General features: G+C 38.6%; 1 protein-coding gene across 2 annotated transcripts; it reads left to right on the top strand.

Moving 5' to 3' along the window:
- Nucleotides 1-2365: 2365 nt before the first annotated feature.
- ppm1kb (protein phosphatase, Mg2+/Mn2+ dependent 1Kb) lies at nt 2366-11171 on the top strand. Of its 2 annotated transcripts, XM_041785155.1 has the most exons (8): nt 2366-2497; nt 3533-4067; nt 4228-4328; nt 4433-4486; nt 7272-7437; nt 7659-7803; nt 8098-8232; nt 9379-11171. In XM_041785155.1, the coding sequence occupies exons 2-8, from the start codon at nt 3598-3600 to the stop codon at nt 9508-9510; spliced, it is 1203 nt and encodes a 400-aa protein (XP_041641089.1). In that variant the 5' UTR covers nt 2366-2497; nt 3533-3597; the 3' UTR covers nt 9511-11171. The 2 variants fall into 2 exon arrangements, with proteins under 2 accessions (XP_041641089.1, XP_041641090.1); XM_041785156.1 differs by lacking the exon at nt 4433-4486.
- The last annotated feature ends 6013 nt before the right edge of the window (nt 11172-17184 follow it).

Raw genomic sequence — 17184 nt, 5'->3', positions numbered from 1 at the left:
TACGTCACTGCACGTCAGACGTAGGAACGATATGATTGGAAGCGCAGGTGTTAAAAAAAATATATATGTTCAGTGCCTGCCTATAGCTCTGTGTTTTTTGTTTGTTTTTTTTCTAATTAGTGATTTCACTTACATTAAATTCTCCGAACAAAACGAATGTTTGCAGCTATGCTGAATCTAAGTGGGAACCTGATAAACTAAGCTTAATTGACTAAAATGTGCAGTTTCCTCAAGCGCATTTATAATCACGTGCAATAAATCATCATTTCAGCATTTTAGCACTTTACCTGCCATATGCACTTTAACTGTAATAGTAACTTTATTTAATATTTTCCTCTTGATTTTGTTTGGTCTCTGCTTGTTGTCTGATTTTATGTATATATTTTATTTTCATTATGTCCATGCTTGATGTACACTTGGATGGAAATTAGCCTATGGCTACAATCTGACACATGTACATGTCCATTTTCATTAATTTTTGCCGTCCCCTAAAATAAATAAAGTATTCCCATGATATTATATCATGAGTTTCATATCTAAAAAAAAGGAGGTGCCTCCAAAGATTCAAAATGAATGGATTCAAGTCCGCAGGTGCTGCTGCTGCCTTTTTTTTTTTTTTTTTTTTTTTGACAAGTTAAAGTTTCCAATGTGAACAAACAGCTGAAAATTCATAGCCCTTTTGAGGAATTAATTACTTTACAAAGCAAGAGGTAAAGTCAGCCTTTTGGTTGTTTCAACTTTTTAAAGTTTGCGTTTAAATAGCTCTGCCATGAGTATATCCAATAATGAAAAAGATAAGAAGTTAATCTTGGTTATCATCGTATTCATTTTTAATTTGATTTTATTCTTATCGTGTAATATAATATGTAATATATTCTTACGATGCAATCTAATTTTATTCATTGGTTAAATAAATAAATCAATGTTTTCAGAAAATATATGGCAATTATTACTGATCTTTAATGTGCCTGTAAAATTATTTCATTTGGTGAATAACCTCCTACACCCAACTATAGCCCCTTATACACCATCAGCTCAAGGCAGGATATTTTGATCTATTTAAGCCTCATCCACTATGTGAAATAAGAATGGTGGGTTGAGGTTTTCTGCCCTTATTCCATCATCACAATAACACATAATTCACAAAATATACTTCTTTCTAGACTTTCAAAATCTTGCTTACACTTGCCAGTTTCTCAACAGCTGCCCTCATCTAAAAAAAATAACTTGGTGAAAATCTTATTTTTGTGGGCTTCTGGTGATTTCTGACCTTGAAAAAAAAACCAATGGATTGGTCAGATTCCATGTCTGTTACAGAAATCCCATAAAGAGGATGTGTGAAAAACTCTATCTGGCGTATCAGGTTGAGAGATTTCATTTTACTGAGGTGTTGCTGAACTTTACTCTGAGAGTGCACTGTGATGTCACTGGTAGGAACAAGCTCAGACAGTCAAGCCTCATATTGAATTGCATTATTAAAAATGTGACAGAGTATGTGTCAAAATATCAAATGTAAGTCCAGCACTGGAATAATTCATTATCAAAACAAACTCTAACTGCCTGTTTACATTGGAAGCACATTATATATCTGATCTGTTTAGCTGTATGTAGGCTTTATTGTCTCAATGGATAATTAACCCTTTTAAATCTCTATGTTTAACATATCCAGGGCCAGCTGGTTGTGAAGGAAACTAAGTATTTGTAACATACATAAAGGTTTATATGGTGGCATTTACAGGAATGTAGAGCTGGTCCTTTGGATCATGTGAGAAAGGTTGAAAAGTAGAAGTTTGAGGTTTCATATTGTACTATTAGACATAAATTTATTGTGCAGGTCTTGATTTGAATCCTAATCCATCTACCGCAACTCTAAAATCTAAAAACATCATTTCTTTTTAAAATGGCTGCACACAGAACTATTCTTATGTACTGTCAGAAAGTAGGGCAACAGCACTGGGTTCAGTGCCCTGCAGTCGTAAATACCAATGGAGTCAAGCCCTCAAATTCCTTGAGTGATAAATAAATTGAATTAGCGGGATGATCCTACGGGAAGCTGATGCACTGGTAAATATGGATTATTTCATTGTACTGTCTACCGATACGTTTCGGTCCTGCCATGATGTGAGAAGACAATGAAAACACGTGTATGTAGAATTGCTATTTAAACACCAATGCTAAAAGCCTTCATTAATAAGACTTATCTGATTGGCTGCAAGAAGCCAGGAATGCTGACCAACGATTAGCTTTCCTAGCTGTCAATAAATCCTTCCTCGGCCAATCGTCTGCTCTGTATTTGTAGGCGTTGACGAGGGCGTAGATGTTCCTAGCTTTCTGATTGGTGCGGTCACATCACAGGCCTTGTTTGATAACACTGGGGACCCGCGACAGTGGGACGAGACGAGGGCGGCGGTTTCCATTGATAGATCGGCGAGTCCCCTCTGGATCTTTACTGAGGATTGAAACACGTTATTTAAGATACAAACCCTCACCATCGAAGGTAATGTTTCCTACTGTTCGGCAACACAGATATTAAGAGGATTGTCTCGGTTAGGTTACGAAACTGCGAAATCCTAGCTAATGCTAGCCAGCCAGCTAGCTAGCTAGTCCGCTAAAGGTAGCACAGATAGCATTCGCGACAGGTCAATGCTAACGACGGCTAAACGAAAAAGGCGCTAGTTAAATTATTGTTTTTGGTCACTCTTAACTAGAAGTTAACTAAACTAACCAACAATTCAAACAGAATCACATGCGCATTCCCATGTGACATTTCTGTTTACATTGTCGTGATACGTATTTGCCCTCAGCTTAGGCAGTTATTTTTTGATTGATAGGAGTTGCATCATGCGCCAAACAGATATTTTGATTTTACCTTTATAGATGTAACCCCAGAGCATGTTCACGTATCGTATTAATCATACAGGCTTCATAGTTATTGTAGGTGCTGTACTATTTATTATCAATCATCCAATAATGACAGAGGGAGTTGCATCAGCCATGTTTGTAAACACAGGATTTCATTACGTAATTTAAACACGGTAGAATTAAGCATTTGCCACAGAGTCACCAGCTGTATAAGTAAAAATATTGATTATAAGTCAGACAGAGGACGCAAATCATGGTCAGTTACTTATTCCCTATATCACTGTATTATAAATAAATAGAGCTTTTCGTATGATTTGATAAATGACTAACAGTTTTATTAATTTTATTCTTTGGGTAAAAACATACATTTCTGTCAGATACTCTATTCTTTAATTATGCTCAAGTTTGTAATTTAACCCTGCATTGTCTGCTCCACCTTTACATACTGATGATTGTTTAAAGCACCTTGTAATAACTAACAGGCTTGCATCATCCTAACCTGTTCCCTCACTTGCCTTAACGGTAAATTAGTTACACATTTAAAACAACAAGCACTGGAAAAAGCTGCAAAATAGTTGTCAAATTTTTGTTTTGAACCCATCAGAAAGGAGGCATGTTTTAATCTTCGTCAGACTTTGGATTCTCGACTAACTTTCTGTTTGTCTTCAAGGTTTGGACAGAAAATCCCTCTTCCTTGGCAACCAGGGGTTCTCCAGTGTTTGTGCCGTCAGGGGGATGTCAGCAGTCTGTCTTGCGCGCCTGGCAAGGTGCAGCGGTCCTTATGTTGGTCGCAGTGGTCTTTTACCGATCGCTATTCTCCCACACCCATCCAAGCAGGACAGCCAACTCCAGGTTAAAGTCATTTGGAGACAACTTTACAGCCCCTCTGGGAAACTGAACAGCAACACACGCTTTGATGCAGACAGCAGTGGCCGCCCTACTACTTGGGACTCATTTGGCATCTGGGACAATCGCATTGATGAGCCCATCCTGCTGCCATCCAGCATTCGCTATGGCAAACTGATTCCCAAAGTCAGTTTATCAAAAGTAGGATGTGCTTCACTTATTGGTCAACGCAAGGAGAATGAAGACCGCTTTCAGGTCTCCCAAATAACAGACAGTATCCTTTACTTCGCTGTGTTTGATGGACATGGAGGACCGGAAGCAGCAGACTTTTGTGAAAAGTACATGGAAAAATTCATCATGTAAGGAGACATTACACAAGCTGTAACTGCAACATGCACGGTTTAAATATTTTAACCAAAAACTACTGCCATTTTTAATGTCTGTAAATATCAAACAACTGGAAAAAGTTCTTGCTTTGAAGCTGATATACTTAATGAATTCTCTTGGTGGTTGTTTCAGGGACCTTCTGCCAGAAGAGTCCAACCTAGAGTTGCTTTTAACTAGAGCCTTCCTCGAAGTGGACAAAGCTTTTGCAAAGCACTTACATTTCACCCCAAATGGTAGGTTCTCTTATGTTACATGTGCTTAGATATATTCTGTATACAAACACACACATTTATATTTTTGCTTTTCTCTTAAAACCTCATCTACCCATTCTACTTAGGCTTTGAAGCCTTGGATTTCCCAACTGACATGACCCGAGCACTCTTTGGTAGAGGTCGGTCATTTAACCAGAGTTACTGAATAACTGCTGAACAGTTGACAGCTACAAGTAGAGCAAACGCTTGTGCCTTACTTCCCCAAATACTGCATCTACACGTACAGATTGGTGACAAATTAAAGGAAACAAACCTGAGTGCATGTTTGGGTAAACATTACTAAGGTAAATCTATCCCTACAGAACTATATAAATATATATATAAAATATACTTTGATCATTGTGTAAATGGTGCACACATTTACACATCTGTGTTAGACTTTAGAGTGCCTGTAAGACCACACTCTCCATCAGTAAGGAAAGTTAAGAAATTATTCAAGTAGAGATCCAGGGATTTGTTTAATTTATTCAAAGAAGTTTTTTTGGAATTGACTCTGTTTTCTTCCTTTAGTTTGTTGCCTACCAGCTGATATTTTGTCACTCTGCAGTTTAGATATTTGAGCACTGGTGTTAAATATAACATAAAGCATCCCTTAAACATTTTAATGCAGTATACGTAAATCATGATGATGACCATCTTTAAACATTTCAAGTTAGCCTGGCTTTGATTAAGTAGACTAAGGATTATCTGTTACTCTGAAAGCTTGTGTAAATTTAATGTGACCATCTTTGGTCACGCTGTGTGAAATGTCCCAATATGCCTGTGTGTGTGTGTGCATGTTATCTACGGCAGCTGCTGACCCAGCTAAGAGCTGGAGGCCCTTGACACCAGTGTGGATGGCAGGAGACTAAATTTTGAAGGAGAGTCCAGCGGGTCCTAAATCCTGGACTACTGGAAGGTTCCTTATCTTTCTCTAACTCCTCTCTCTCTCTTTTTCTCTTCTTTCCTCTTTCCAAGTGTTTGCAAAACTTCTTGTATGACAGTGCTTTAAGTTGACAAGTTGAATGAGATGTATGTTGTCAGTGACTCATTTAATCCATGAGATGTAAGACATTTTCAGTTATAATCTTAAGAAGAATGCTCGTTCTGTAAAACTGGCACTTGCAGTATGTTTGCTGTTTTAAACCAAAAGTCAACATCCCTGGGGAACATTACAAGTAGTGTCAGTCACAGAGCAGTGATTGTTCAGTAAGAGAGGTTGCTCAAGGCGATATTCTGTCTTCTCTTAAAACCAGTAAACAGTTACCATGGCTGAATAAACAAAGAAAAGATTGAGTGCAGCAATGATCAGAAACACTTTAATATGCTGCTCAGATTAAAGGAAACAAAATAAAACGTCACTGAATATTTCATTTATTTATTATTTTATTTAGTTATTTATTTTATTTAATAAAACAAAAAACAATTCATATTCAACAGAAAAATTCTTCCACTTTGAATGAAAAGGAGCAGAATGAATATTAAGTCATCATCATAAAAATGTAGATTTAAAACCACTTCTTTTGTCACCTGATTTATTATATCAGAGAGGTAATAAAACAAACATACAGTGCTTAAAAAAATTTATTAGACCACCTGTCATATTTGTCTCAGAGACCATCCAGCATCATGAAGTGCTTTAATCCAGACTTTCATTTTCAGTGAGCTCTCCACGTTTTACCATTTTGAACAGAAATGAGGGATTTCAAACTGAATTGACCTTTTTATACCCAAATTTGAGCCGGCTCGCTGGGCTTCTCTGAGAAGTCAGAAATTAATCAAGCATAACATTCAACCACTAAAACGAATTTTTCTGTTCAGGAATGCAAGTAAATAACTATAATTTGACATACTAATCAAGAAATAATCATTTGCTTTAATATATATATATTTTTTTTTTCAGTTTTTTTGTAAATCAGTAAATTTGAAAATTCATGGATAACAATAATAATTATATTTTAGCATTAAAAATATCATTTGGGTTAAAGAGCTTCTAAATATTGGTGTATTAACCATTGCAGAAACATAAAAAATGATTTTGGTAATTACCAATGCTGTTAATTTAGGGCAGCTGTGGCATAAACCTTACTTTTGGTGGTGGTCTAATAAATTTGTTAAGTACTGTACATATATCAGAAAATGCATCTGTTTTTAAGTTTTGAAGATTTTTTTCCCCCAACTAAATTTCTAGCCCCAAGTCAAAAAATGTATGTATTGTTAAATATCCTCTGTGATTGGTTCACTCAGTACCTCTGACTGAACCTAAGGAAGACACTGTGCTTTATTCTAGCATGTAGCAGCAGCTAACAGCTACAGCCTCTTGGTTTCACATGAAGTTAATAATTTATATTCTCAAAATTCATTTTGAATTGCATACTGTGCTCATTTATAAAAAAGTGATTATTGTTTAACTAAAAGTACGTCCAACTCAAACATCTCACTGTTGTTTCAAGTACGTGAAGAAGCCAGAAACGGCTCAAAACAATGGCATTGGTGCTGTATGCCAACAAGCACATTGGTGATGTAATCGTTGGCCAACACGGATGCCAAACCACAAACACAGATGCAACGTTTGCTTCGAAAAGTTACAGCATGTAGGCTTTGGCATAGGATCTACTTAGGTTGAACGCACAAGTATGAATCGGGCTTTAGACATAACCCTGCTGTCAAAATGCTCTGAACCTTTACTCTGTGCTGCAACAGTTCAACCTGCATGTGTGATTGCTCCTCTGTTGTTTATAATCTCTAGCTTGTCGTAAATCCACTTTAAGACTCCCCTCCCCCCTTTGTGTTTATGTTTCAGTGTGTGGATGTGAGAATGTGAGGCCCACCTTGTGGTCGTAAACAAAGTGAACAGTGATTTTTTGTGTGGACCTTTTTAAACAGCATGTTCTATCTCTGATGTTATGTTTAATGTCTCTGTAGCACCCGCAGTGAACGCAGGAACCACTGCCACTGTGGCCCTGTTGAGGGACGGCATTGAACTGGTGGTGGCCAGTGTAGGCGACAGCCGTGCCATGCTGTGCCGCAAGGGCAAGGCACTTAAACTCACTGTTGACCACACTCCAGAGAGGAAGGATGAGAAGGAAAGGTATGGGTATTGATTGATTGCATTTTATTCGAAACTTTATATTCAGTATAAAGTATGATCAGCTTTTTTATGAATCAAATAGCTTCAAAACAAGGGTGTTCTTCATGCTGATTGAGTTGTTTTTGCAGTAATGCAATGATATTGCCTCTGTTTTATGTTAAACACACTATGACATCTGAGGTATTTCTTTTGTGCCTTTTTGCTTCTTCACTTGACTCCAGGGTAAAGAGAAGTGGGGGTTTTATCACATGGAACAGTCTGGGACAACCAAACGTAAACGGGAGGTTGGCCATGACACGCAGCATTGGAGACTTTGACCTGAAGAATATGGGAGTCATCGCCGAGCCTGAGACCAAGAGAATATCAGTACGTTTATGAAACTGGAGTTAAACTAAGAATAATATTCTAGATTCTAGATCCACAGACTTATCTGCTAAATAACATGTGCAATTGCCTCCCTTAGTCTGTGGAATGTATCAAAAAGACACTTTTAATATGTACTCTCATAGATGACCTTTTTTTACTTTCTGCTTTTGCAAAAACACCAGAGGTTATGTTGATTTGATCATTTATAAACTGCTGTTGCAAATATACACTAGTCTTTTCACTAGGCTTTGAAATTCCAACTAACATTAAATGTCCTTAAATGTTTTTCTTCAGTTACATCATGTCCATGATTCGTTCCTGGCACTGACGACTGATGGCATCAACTTCATTATGAACAGCCAGGAGATTTGTAATGTCATCAGCCAGTGTCCTGACCCAAAAGAGGCAGCACAAAGAATATCTGACCAGGTAAAGTGTTATTACATTATTTTTAATAATCTCTTGATTTTCATGGGTGCTAATGTTGGTTAAGGTGTGTCCCATGGATGTGGGCAGACTGGTTTCAAGTCCAGCCTGTGGCTCCTTTCCCCTATGTCAGGGGTGTCCAAACTTTTTCCACTGAGGGCCACATACAGAAATATGTAAAGACATTGGGGCCCCTTTAATATCAACAAGACAAGGTACACAACATTGATTAAATCAGAGGCAGAATGAAGGAGGAGCTGGGGTGGAGAAAGGTTGCAAGAGCAGCTTGCAAAGAGAGCAGTAGAGCTTGGTCAGGAAAGAGCCGTTTGAATAAGGCAGCATGGCCAACAGCGTGCTGAGAGTGAATCAGCTGGCTGTCAGCTAATGAAGGCTTGCACTATAACAGATGGCTGGGATATTATTGGTACTGCTATTTGCTGCCGAAATTCTTCAGGGAGTTTGAAAACAAGATATTATTATTTTGATTGCCAATTTTTTTGTACAGTACTCTTAGTTTGGTAGCAAAAAAAACATAAATTACCTAGTTAGAAAGTGACATGACCAATCAGCGCACAGGGCAGCGATTTCAGGCGCGGCGGAGTCATGACGTAAGCAAGCAGCGACAAAAGGCCGGTTCAATTCTGGTGGAAGACATTATCGTGGATGCCGCTAAAGCGCCAGTTTTATCAGAACTTGACGACATTTCTTTGTTAAAAGAACAAAGAACAGCAATGAATTGTTTTCTTTTCAAAAATGACAAAAGTCGTGTACTGACATGTCTACAGTCGCCATGGTTTGCGTTATGCAGCTCTGTATGGAGTTTACTCCTTCGGTAGGGGTGCAGCTCAGTAGCGGCTACGTCACGTGTTCTGTTACTCCGATTGGCCCGTAAAGATATGACAGAAAGTTTATCCAATCACCCTCAGAGTTTTTATTTTTTCCAAAGGCTCTGCCCTTTCCCAAATGCTGTATATGAGTGGTTTTCCAGATGGTTGTGTGAAACAAATTCAACTGGCGTGCCAGGTTATTGTATTATTATGATTTTTTATTTATTTATTTTTTCTTAACTAATATCCTATTGAAGCTTAAAAATCTGCTGTAATGTCAGCTCTGATCTTGTGGATTAATTGTTGTTTTCTCCTCTCTTAGGCTCTTCAGTATGGCTCAGAGGACAACAGCACCATTATTGTGGTACCCTTTGGGGCTTGGGGAAAACACCAAAGTTCGGACGCAAGTTTCTCCTTCAGTAGAAGTTTTGTGTCTAGTGGTCGCTGGGCTTAATCAGCAGGACGTTGGAGGGAAAAGTGCGGGTCTATCGGCCTGTTTTAAGTGTGCAATACAATCGAATAGTGGTGCCCTTGTGAAAAATTTGTAAAGAACAATTTTCCCAGACATTGATACCTAAGGACTCTAATATTTTATTGAGAGTAGCATGATATTTATTAGCCTCTGGGGACTAAGGGGCTGTGAATTCATGATGTGCACTAAATGAAAAACGTCCTCTTTATACACGTTTTATCTGACAGAACGTCTCAGGCGTTATAGGTGTTTAAAATAGAGACATGTTTGAATGGCAGAAAGGAATTAACAATGACATGCATACAGTTGCTGTGCAAAATACAGTGCAACATGACCTATGTAAGCTAAAAGCTCAAGAGTGTCCCTGACTTTCTGCCATTGAGACATCTATCCAGCTGTTTAAAATTCCCAAGTTTTCTTGTATAACTGAACTTGGAGAAGTTGCATTTTTTACCACTTGCGTAAAGCCAGCAGCCTCTAATTGGTTATGGACCATTTTTCAGTTTTAACAGCTGAATTACAAGCATTGAAAAATTGGAGTTCTTTATAACTGTCTGTGGTGGAGGTTTCACTAGCTAGAAGAGACTTGCTGCTCAAGTGTCACTGAGTTGATGCCCAGTTGCACAATTGTTAAGGAAGAAAAGAGCAAAACCCTGAATGTTCTGTGTCTCGTAAAGGTGTGAATGGAGTTGCTAGATGCAGTTTTAGTGTCTGAGTTAAAGATTTGTTTATAAGATATTCATGTTTGTTGCAGTTCAAAGATTGCTCTTGTTTAAGTATTGATATCTGTATTTAGTTGAGACAGGTATTGTAAGGGCACTGAAAGGTGCTCAGGGTACAGAAGTGTACAGTTTATTTTTTGTAAATAAGTCTATTTATGTATATCTGGAAACTCTCCGTTGCATATACTGAATAACATGGTTAAAGAGAATCTCATCAGGATTTCTTACATGCAGGAACTGAAGTGCTTGTATTTTGTTGTATGTATGCTTCATTATTTTGCTGTAACTTGGTTGCACTCAGTAATTTCTGATTTAAAACCATTTCAGTGTTTTCTCAGAAATAGCATAACACACTTAATGCAACACTAAAAAAACTGTATGGCCTCGAGCCATGTTTGACAATGTGAATGTTTGCTTGAATGCCCTCCAGGAATATAATCTGTCTCAGAACGGTAACGGAGTAATTCAGCTGCACTGTTGTTTTAGACTGGCCTCATGTCACTGGGCTAGTTTCCTGTGTAAGGCAGATGTAAACTATTTGCTTGACAGTACTGCTGTTGTTGGTCTTTGGTTTGCGGTTTTTGAAGGCAGATAAATGCATTACTGTATATTTATCAGCACTTATCTGTTGTGTAGGCATCCATTGTACAAATTTGTAAAAACATTTTTTCCCCATTCTCGTGAGGGATGGCATCCTGGTTTATAATTAAAACGTCCTCCTCACAAGCCTACTCAATTATTCTAACAATCACAGCCTTTTTGTTTTTTATTTACTGTATTTGTTTCATTGCCTCTTCAACATTATCCAAGCTGTGGACCTGGATCTGGGACCTAAATGTTAATGTTTTAACAGCAGCCTAAGAGTACTGTGTTGAATGGCTTGTGACACCTCAATAAAAGAAAAAATACAATGTCAGTATTTTGTGTTTTTATGTGACAGTTTGTGAAACAGAAATTCAAAGTTTCACAGCACCAAAATGCAAATGTTGAAGTCATTGGATGTTAGGTTAAGAATACACCAGCATTTTTTAAGAGTAGTGACTTCATTGTCACACATTATGCTTACAAATGGACAAAACCAACCATAGACTTTGCTATAACCACAGGATAATAATCAAGGGAGTTCATGCTCTTTTTAGTGATATGATTCATTTGGCTGAGCTCACCAAGAAGGGCAGGTTTTTGGTTCTCAAACAGCAAATTGAAAGGTCTTGTGCGCGTGCTACTGCGAGCATGGGGAATCTGCACGAGAGCACTGCTGGAACTTCATTAAAGAGACGGAGGATTTTGAGGAGACGCTGGAAGTACAAGCCTAGCTTACGTAGCCTATATCCAAGTTACGGAATGTTAGAGACAAAACCATGCCAAAAGGTTTTGTTTTTTTAATTTGAAAAAAAACTTAATCGAAAAAAAATACATTTGAAACTAAAAGTTTATGGTTTGATCCTGAATTTGAAAAAATAAATACACTGAACTGAAACTAAAAATAAGGTGGTGTTATTTTTCAGTCCAGGTTTTATGTTTTCAGATTAAAATCTTTTTGTTTCACATTCAAATCTTTTTTTGGGTTCAGATTTTTTTTCACTTACAGATCATATTTTTTCCAGGTTCAAACTTTTGGCCCTGTTATGGTGTGGGGGGCATGGGCTCGACAGAAAAGGGTGTAGAGTTGTGAGTGACAGCATAGCAAAGAAAGCTCAGAGCCTTCCCCAATTATGTTGACATCAGGAAACATGGGTACTTTGAGATATATAACACAACACTTCCTATACAATTCATCTATTAGAACATTTAAATTGTCAGATTGTTACGTTTATCACCCATACTTGAAGAAACAATTTTCCCACTTCCGTATTGGACTGTGAATGCAGCGCAGCAAGGCTGCCCGTTGAGCCCACTACTGTTTATTTTAGTGACTGAGCCCCTATCAATAAAACTGAAGACTACACAGTCCATTCATGCTAGCAGGAGTGAGTCAATATACAAGGTTTCTTGATATGCTGATGATCTTTTGATTTATTTATCAGACCCATTATCTTGTACAGCTGAGGGTTTGAAGATCCTGGGTGACTTCAGCCATTTTTCAGGCTGTAAGATGAACTATTCAAAAAGCATGATTCCCTTTTAATGCCAAGACAAAACAGATTCAGGACGCAGACGAGCCATTTTGTCTGTCAGATTCAGGGTTTAGATATCTGGGAGTCAGTATCAGCCCTTCTTTCTCTGGTTGGTTTGAAGCTAAATTCACACCTTTGCTTGAGAAACTAGAATTCACAAGCTAATTTTATGGTTTGGCAGCAAATTTACAGAAAATAGTTTATTGGCTTCAACATCCAGATTGGTGCAGGGCAGAAGCAAACCTTTGCAAACCGCCATCACTCCGTGTGTTGATCACTCCAAAACTCCCTTTCTCTCATCACATTTCCCTCCAGTCCTGTAGTTAGTTCTTCATGAAGAATCTGGATGCAGTTTAGACGAGCATTGAACCTACCTGACCTTTCTCTGTTAAGCCCAGTATGCAACAATCATCTTTTTCCAGCTGCCAAATGAGACATCACACTTAAACAATGGGACAATATGGGACTAAGGACTTAAGAGGATTTTTTGGATCATGTTTTCTCCCATGTCACAGACTTAGCCAACGTCTTTGCTATTTTTTTTCTGGTATCTCCAGATCAGCCATTTCATTCAAACTCATAATTCATCATTTGCTCATTTACCTAGAAGTTCCAGCTTAGAAGTCATCCTACAGATGACTTTAACCCCAAAAGATCAGATTTCTAAATCTATAATTCAATGATGTCGTTGTACTGCGTTTCAGCAGACACCATTAAAATGAAATGGGAGGAAGAACTATGGACTGGCATTCCTGAACTTACATGGGACAGAGCTTTGAGTGGATGAATAAAACGTCTAAATCTGATTCGGTTCAAAGTTCTTCATGGCGTTCATTATACTCAGGTAATGGTGGCCATTTTAATCCTTCACCTCAGACAGGAAATGGGTCATTTCTCTATTATTCTTACTGTTTTAAACCTATCATGCTCTGATTTTCACCTGAACTCATTAATATCTGTCCTAATATTGACATGACTCATTAACAGATGAGTGGCCATGTTGGCCATTTTGGTCCTTCGCCATGACACAGGAAGTGGGTGTAACTTTTCATATGAAACACCTGATTGCCTTCTAATTTCACCTGTATGATCAGGGTCTGCCTCTCTACAAACTTCAATGTTAATTTCATGATTTTGCTGCAGCACCTCCTACTGCAAGATGCAAATACACCTCAAAAATAACAAATCCAATCCTTTTTCAATTTTACATGATAGACAATCCTTCCCTAATCACCTCAACATATCAACATCCACCTCGGACATACTGCCACCTACTGTTGAGGGGCAGTAGTACCTCATGTACAAAATGCACCTTGCTGATATTTTTTTATGTAAGGATGCTCAAAGGAGGATCTTCGTTGTCTCTCTGCAGTGCTGCAGCTCACTGCAAGAGTTTACCTAAACCTCACTATAACAACACAGGGGCGGATGGCCCACACCCTGACATGCGCCAGGGTGCGAGGGCCCTTCAGTGCTGCTTGCAGCCCTGGTGTTTTGTTAATATTGTCAATGATCTATGTTGTCATTTATTTATCTACTTATTTCAATTATTTATTTATGGATTTGTGGGCGTGGGGTTTGTTGGGGTGGGAGGGGCTTATAGCTATATAACCACTCTTCAATATTACAAAGGTAACAATGTTGAAAATTGTATGCCAATGGAACCATGGCAAACTGTGGCACTTCATGTGACATTGTAATCACTATGTCTAAAAAATCTATAAAAATCTATGGAAAAAATACTTACTGTGAAATATGTGAATCATTCTTTAGAGTTTGATTGGAACAGCAGTTAATTCTACATTTGAGAAACTTTAAATGAATATTTTTCCTGATGTGTTCATGCACCGTAGGTTACCTGTAAGTAACATTCTAAGTAGGGTAAGATAATCCTACAGTACCATACTACACACCCTAAAGGTCCTATCAGTAAGGGACATTACAGCTGTTAATAGTAGAGAATATGGAGGTGGTCTGCAGGTTGACATGTCTCCTAAACTGAGAGCAGATTCTGATGGAGTGATAAATCACTGGACAGGAGTGAAACTGGCACAGAGGGGGGTGGAGCAGATAAAACAGACCTGAGGCTGACTGGGCTGCAGGCTTACTCCATGTGAACCCAGGTTTCAGGGCTAGAAGTAGGTTTTCATCAGTTCAATGGAACATAGGTTTGGCATGACATGACTAATAATAATGCATGAAACTGGGTAGGGCTAGACCTGCAAGCTTTCTGGGTCTCTGAAGAGACTCCTTTGAGTTTGACGTGGTCCATCATTGCAAATGAACGATAATACACTTCTGTCCAGAGATTTGAACCATTCCTTTTTGATTAGAGGGGGATGGTCTGGAAATAATAAGTATATTCAGGCAGCACTGTGGCCAGTGGTCCAATTCTAACTGGCCTGCAGAAAGTTCAAGAAATAAAATGAAATGCAGCCACATTATAATGTGAAGCTTGTGCTGTATTGTACTATTGTACGCTTAGTTTAGACAGGAGAAGCACAATATGCTGCTATTTATCCCACAAATTCATTTTAGCTGATGGACTGATATCAATATAGATCAAACATAGCTCTGACCTGAAACACCAAAAGGACTGTGGCAGCAAATATCAGCATGAATGGCACTCATTTGCTGAATCATCTGCTCCATCTCCAGCTCCACTTTACAAATTATATTCAGTCACCCACACTTCCAAAAAGTTTGTCAGCTTCCTGCAGTCTGCTCTTACTTAGTGTCTGAATGTTAAGATGAGTCACCAGCATCTCCCCTCTCTGCTCTCATCCTGACTAGAGCCAGATCCAGGAGCAGACAGGACCATTTTATGTTGTGGTTAATAATGGAAAGCTCTAATGTAGGCCATTTTTAAGTAAGGAAACTTTGCTCTTTATAGAGAACAGCGGCCCTGAAAGGGGTCTTTTGTTTGTGAAGTACTGTAGGGTTGGTCACAACTACATGCCTCCAGGAGCGCTCGGTAGCTTCAGAGTTGAAATACCAGGTGAACCTCTCCCTCTGCTGCATCAGTAACCTGGTGGACTTGTTGGATCCCAGATGACCAGCACTTTCCAGAACATCCAAAACCTGGAAACAAGAATCCCAAATGTGCACTCTACCCCCAGCAGAACCTAAGAGACATGAATTAAATATTCATACATATAAAATATATGCATGGGGTATCCTGCTGTGTGATTCTGGGAGCCACAATGGCAAGAACAGCATCAAACTGTTCCTGGGACAGCCTGAAGAAGTTACTGAACAAATGCAGCCAGCTCCTGGCGCTGGTGCAACAGTGTTCTCATCAAACAGGAAGAGACTCTCTTCTGGCTCCACCTCTGACAAAACCGCTAATGGAGAACTTCAGAGAAAAGAATAAAAGAGAACATATGAAGTCTGAAGAGGTGCAAACACTGTATGGTAACTGTGTTAGTCAAAGAAGCTCTAGATTTGAAGGTCAGGCACCTTAGCTAAGTATAGACCTATTTCTAAACTGTTTAGCTGCAAAGATCCATGGGAAAGTCAGGGTTCAGCAGCTCTGACTGTCTGAAATGAACACTGCATTAGAGTCAGGATTTAGACTCCAGCTCAGCACAGTGGTTAAAGTGCCTAAAGATCTACAGTTAGCTGCAGACAGAGCTCTTTTGTCTCAGTTTCTTTTATTACATCTTAGTGCTGCTTCCAAACAGCTGTAAATAGTATTTCTATTTTTTTATTTGTAGGTTACATTTCTATATTTCCTGTTTTGTATTTATTCATTGTACTAATTAAATGCTCTTTTTACTCTCATGTGCTTTGTTTGCTCCACTCTTGCTGCTGTAAATTTGGAATTCCCCTTGCGGGACTAATAAAGGGATATCCTATCTTATCTTATCTTATCTTATGTGCTCTTCCTTCGCTAGCTAAGGCTTGGATCAGCGCTAGTTGTTCTGCTATAGGCTCAGGCCGGACACACACTAAACGTTTTTCAAATCTGAAATGATTTTAAAAACAAGGGAAAGCACAGACATCCGGACAATTTCAAACGATTTTTCCTCTTTAATCTTCTGAACGCACACAGCCAGATTGTCAGATCACTGGAGACCACACACCTGCCGACCTGCCAGCGAGCTCAGTGATCACGTGACTTCAGGAAAAAATACAAACACGGATGTCTGTTGATGCCCTCTTGCTGTCGCTCCACGACAAAATGCCTTGGCATGCCTTACAGGTGCAACAAAAATCCTAAAACAAGGGAAAGACTGAGGATGCAATCCTGGCTGAATGAAGCTACTGTTGTGTTTACGGTTGTGAGCGATGAAAGTACCGTTGACGCAGGTGACGCTGCTCTGGCTGCTCACTCTCATTGGTTGTTGTGGGTGCTCTGTCAGAAGCACTGCGATTTACACTCATAAATATCAAACGTGTTTGATATTTAGCCTATGAGTCTCTGTCTGGGAGGCTCCAACGCGATTTGGAGCAGTAAAACAATCGTGCTGACACCAAACACACACGACGATTATTCTGAAAAATAGTGGTTTGTGACTAGGCTGTTGTTATATGTTTTTTTTTTTTTTTTAAAACTAAATGTATTCTATTTTCCAGTTATTGAACTAGACCATCATTATCTTTTTTTTTTTAATCCAAACCCGCCACCCCACCGTCATCGGAGGACAAATAGTTTTATTCTCGTGAAAAATTACAATACAGAGCTTTTAAAAACTTCTTTTATTCTATTTTGTAAATTGTTAAACTACACAATTAGTGTGTTTTTTTCATCCAAACCAGCCACCTCCTTCCTCATCGGAGGACAAACAACTTTATTTTTGTGAAAAAAGCAAATC

This window comes from Cheilinus undulatus, linkage group 4 (genome assembly GCF_018320785.1).
Source record: "Cheilinus undulatus linkage group 4, ASM1832078v1, whole genome shotgun sequence".
Taxonomy (NCBI): domain Eukaryota; kingdom Metazoa; phylum Chordata; class Actinopteri; order Labriformes; family Labridae; genus Cheilinus; species Cheilinus undulatus.
Note: the sequence above shows the minus strand (reverse complement) of the source record. Positions and strands in the feature narration are given on the sequence as shown.

What these genes read in the sequence shown, in the direction of transcription:
- ppm1kb (XM_041785155.1), top strand. Translation starts at nt 3,598, where the DNA reads ATGTCAGCAGTCTGTCTTGCGCGCCTGGCAAGGTGCAGCGGTCCTTAT. An exon ending in CTGAGACCAAGAGAATATCA is followed by an intron (nt 7,804 to 8,097) that starts GTACGTTTATGA and finishes GTTTTTCTTCAG; the next exon opens with TTACATCATGTCCATGATTC. An exon ending in CACAAAGAATATCTGACCAG is followed by an intron (nt 8,233 to 9,378) that starts GTAAAGTGTTAT and finishes CTCCTCTCTTAG; the next exon opens with GCTCTTCAGTATGGCTCAGA.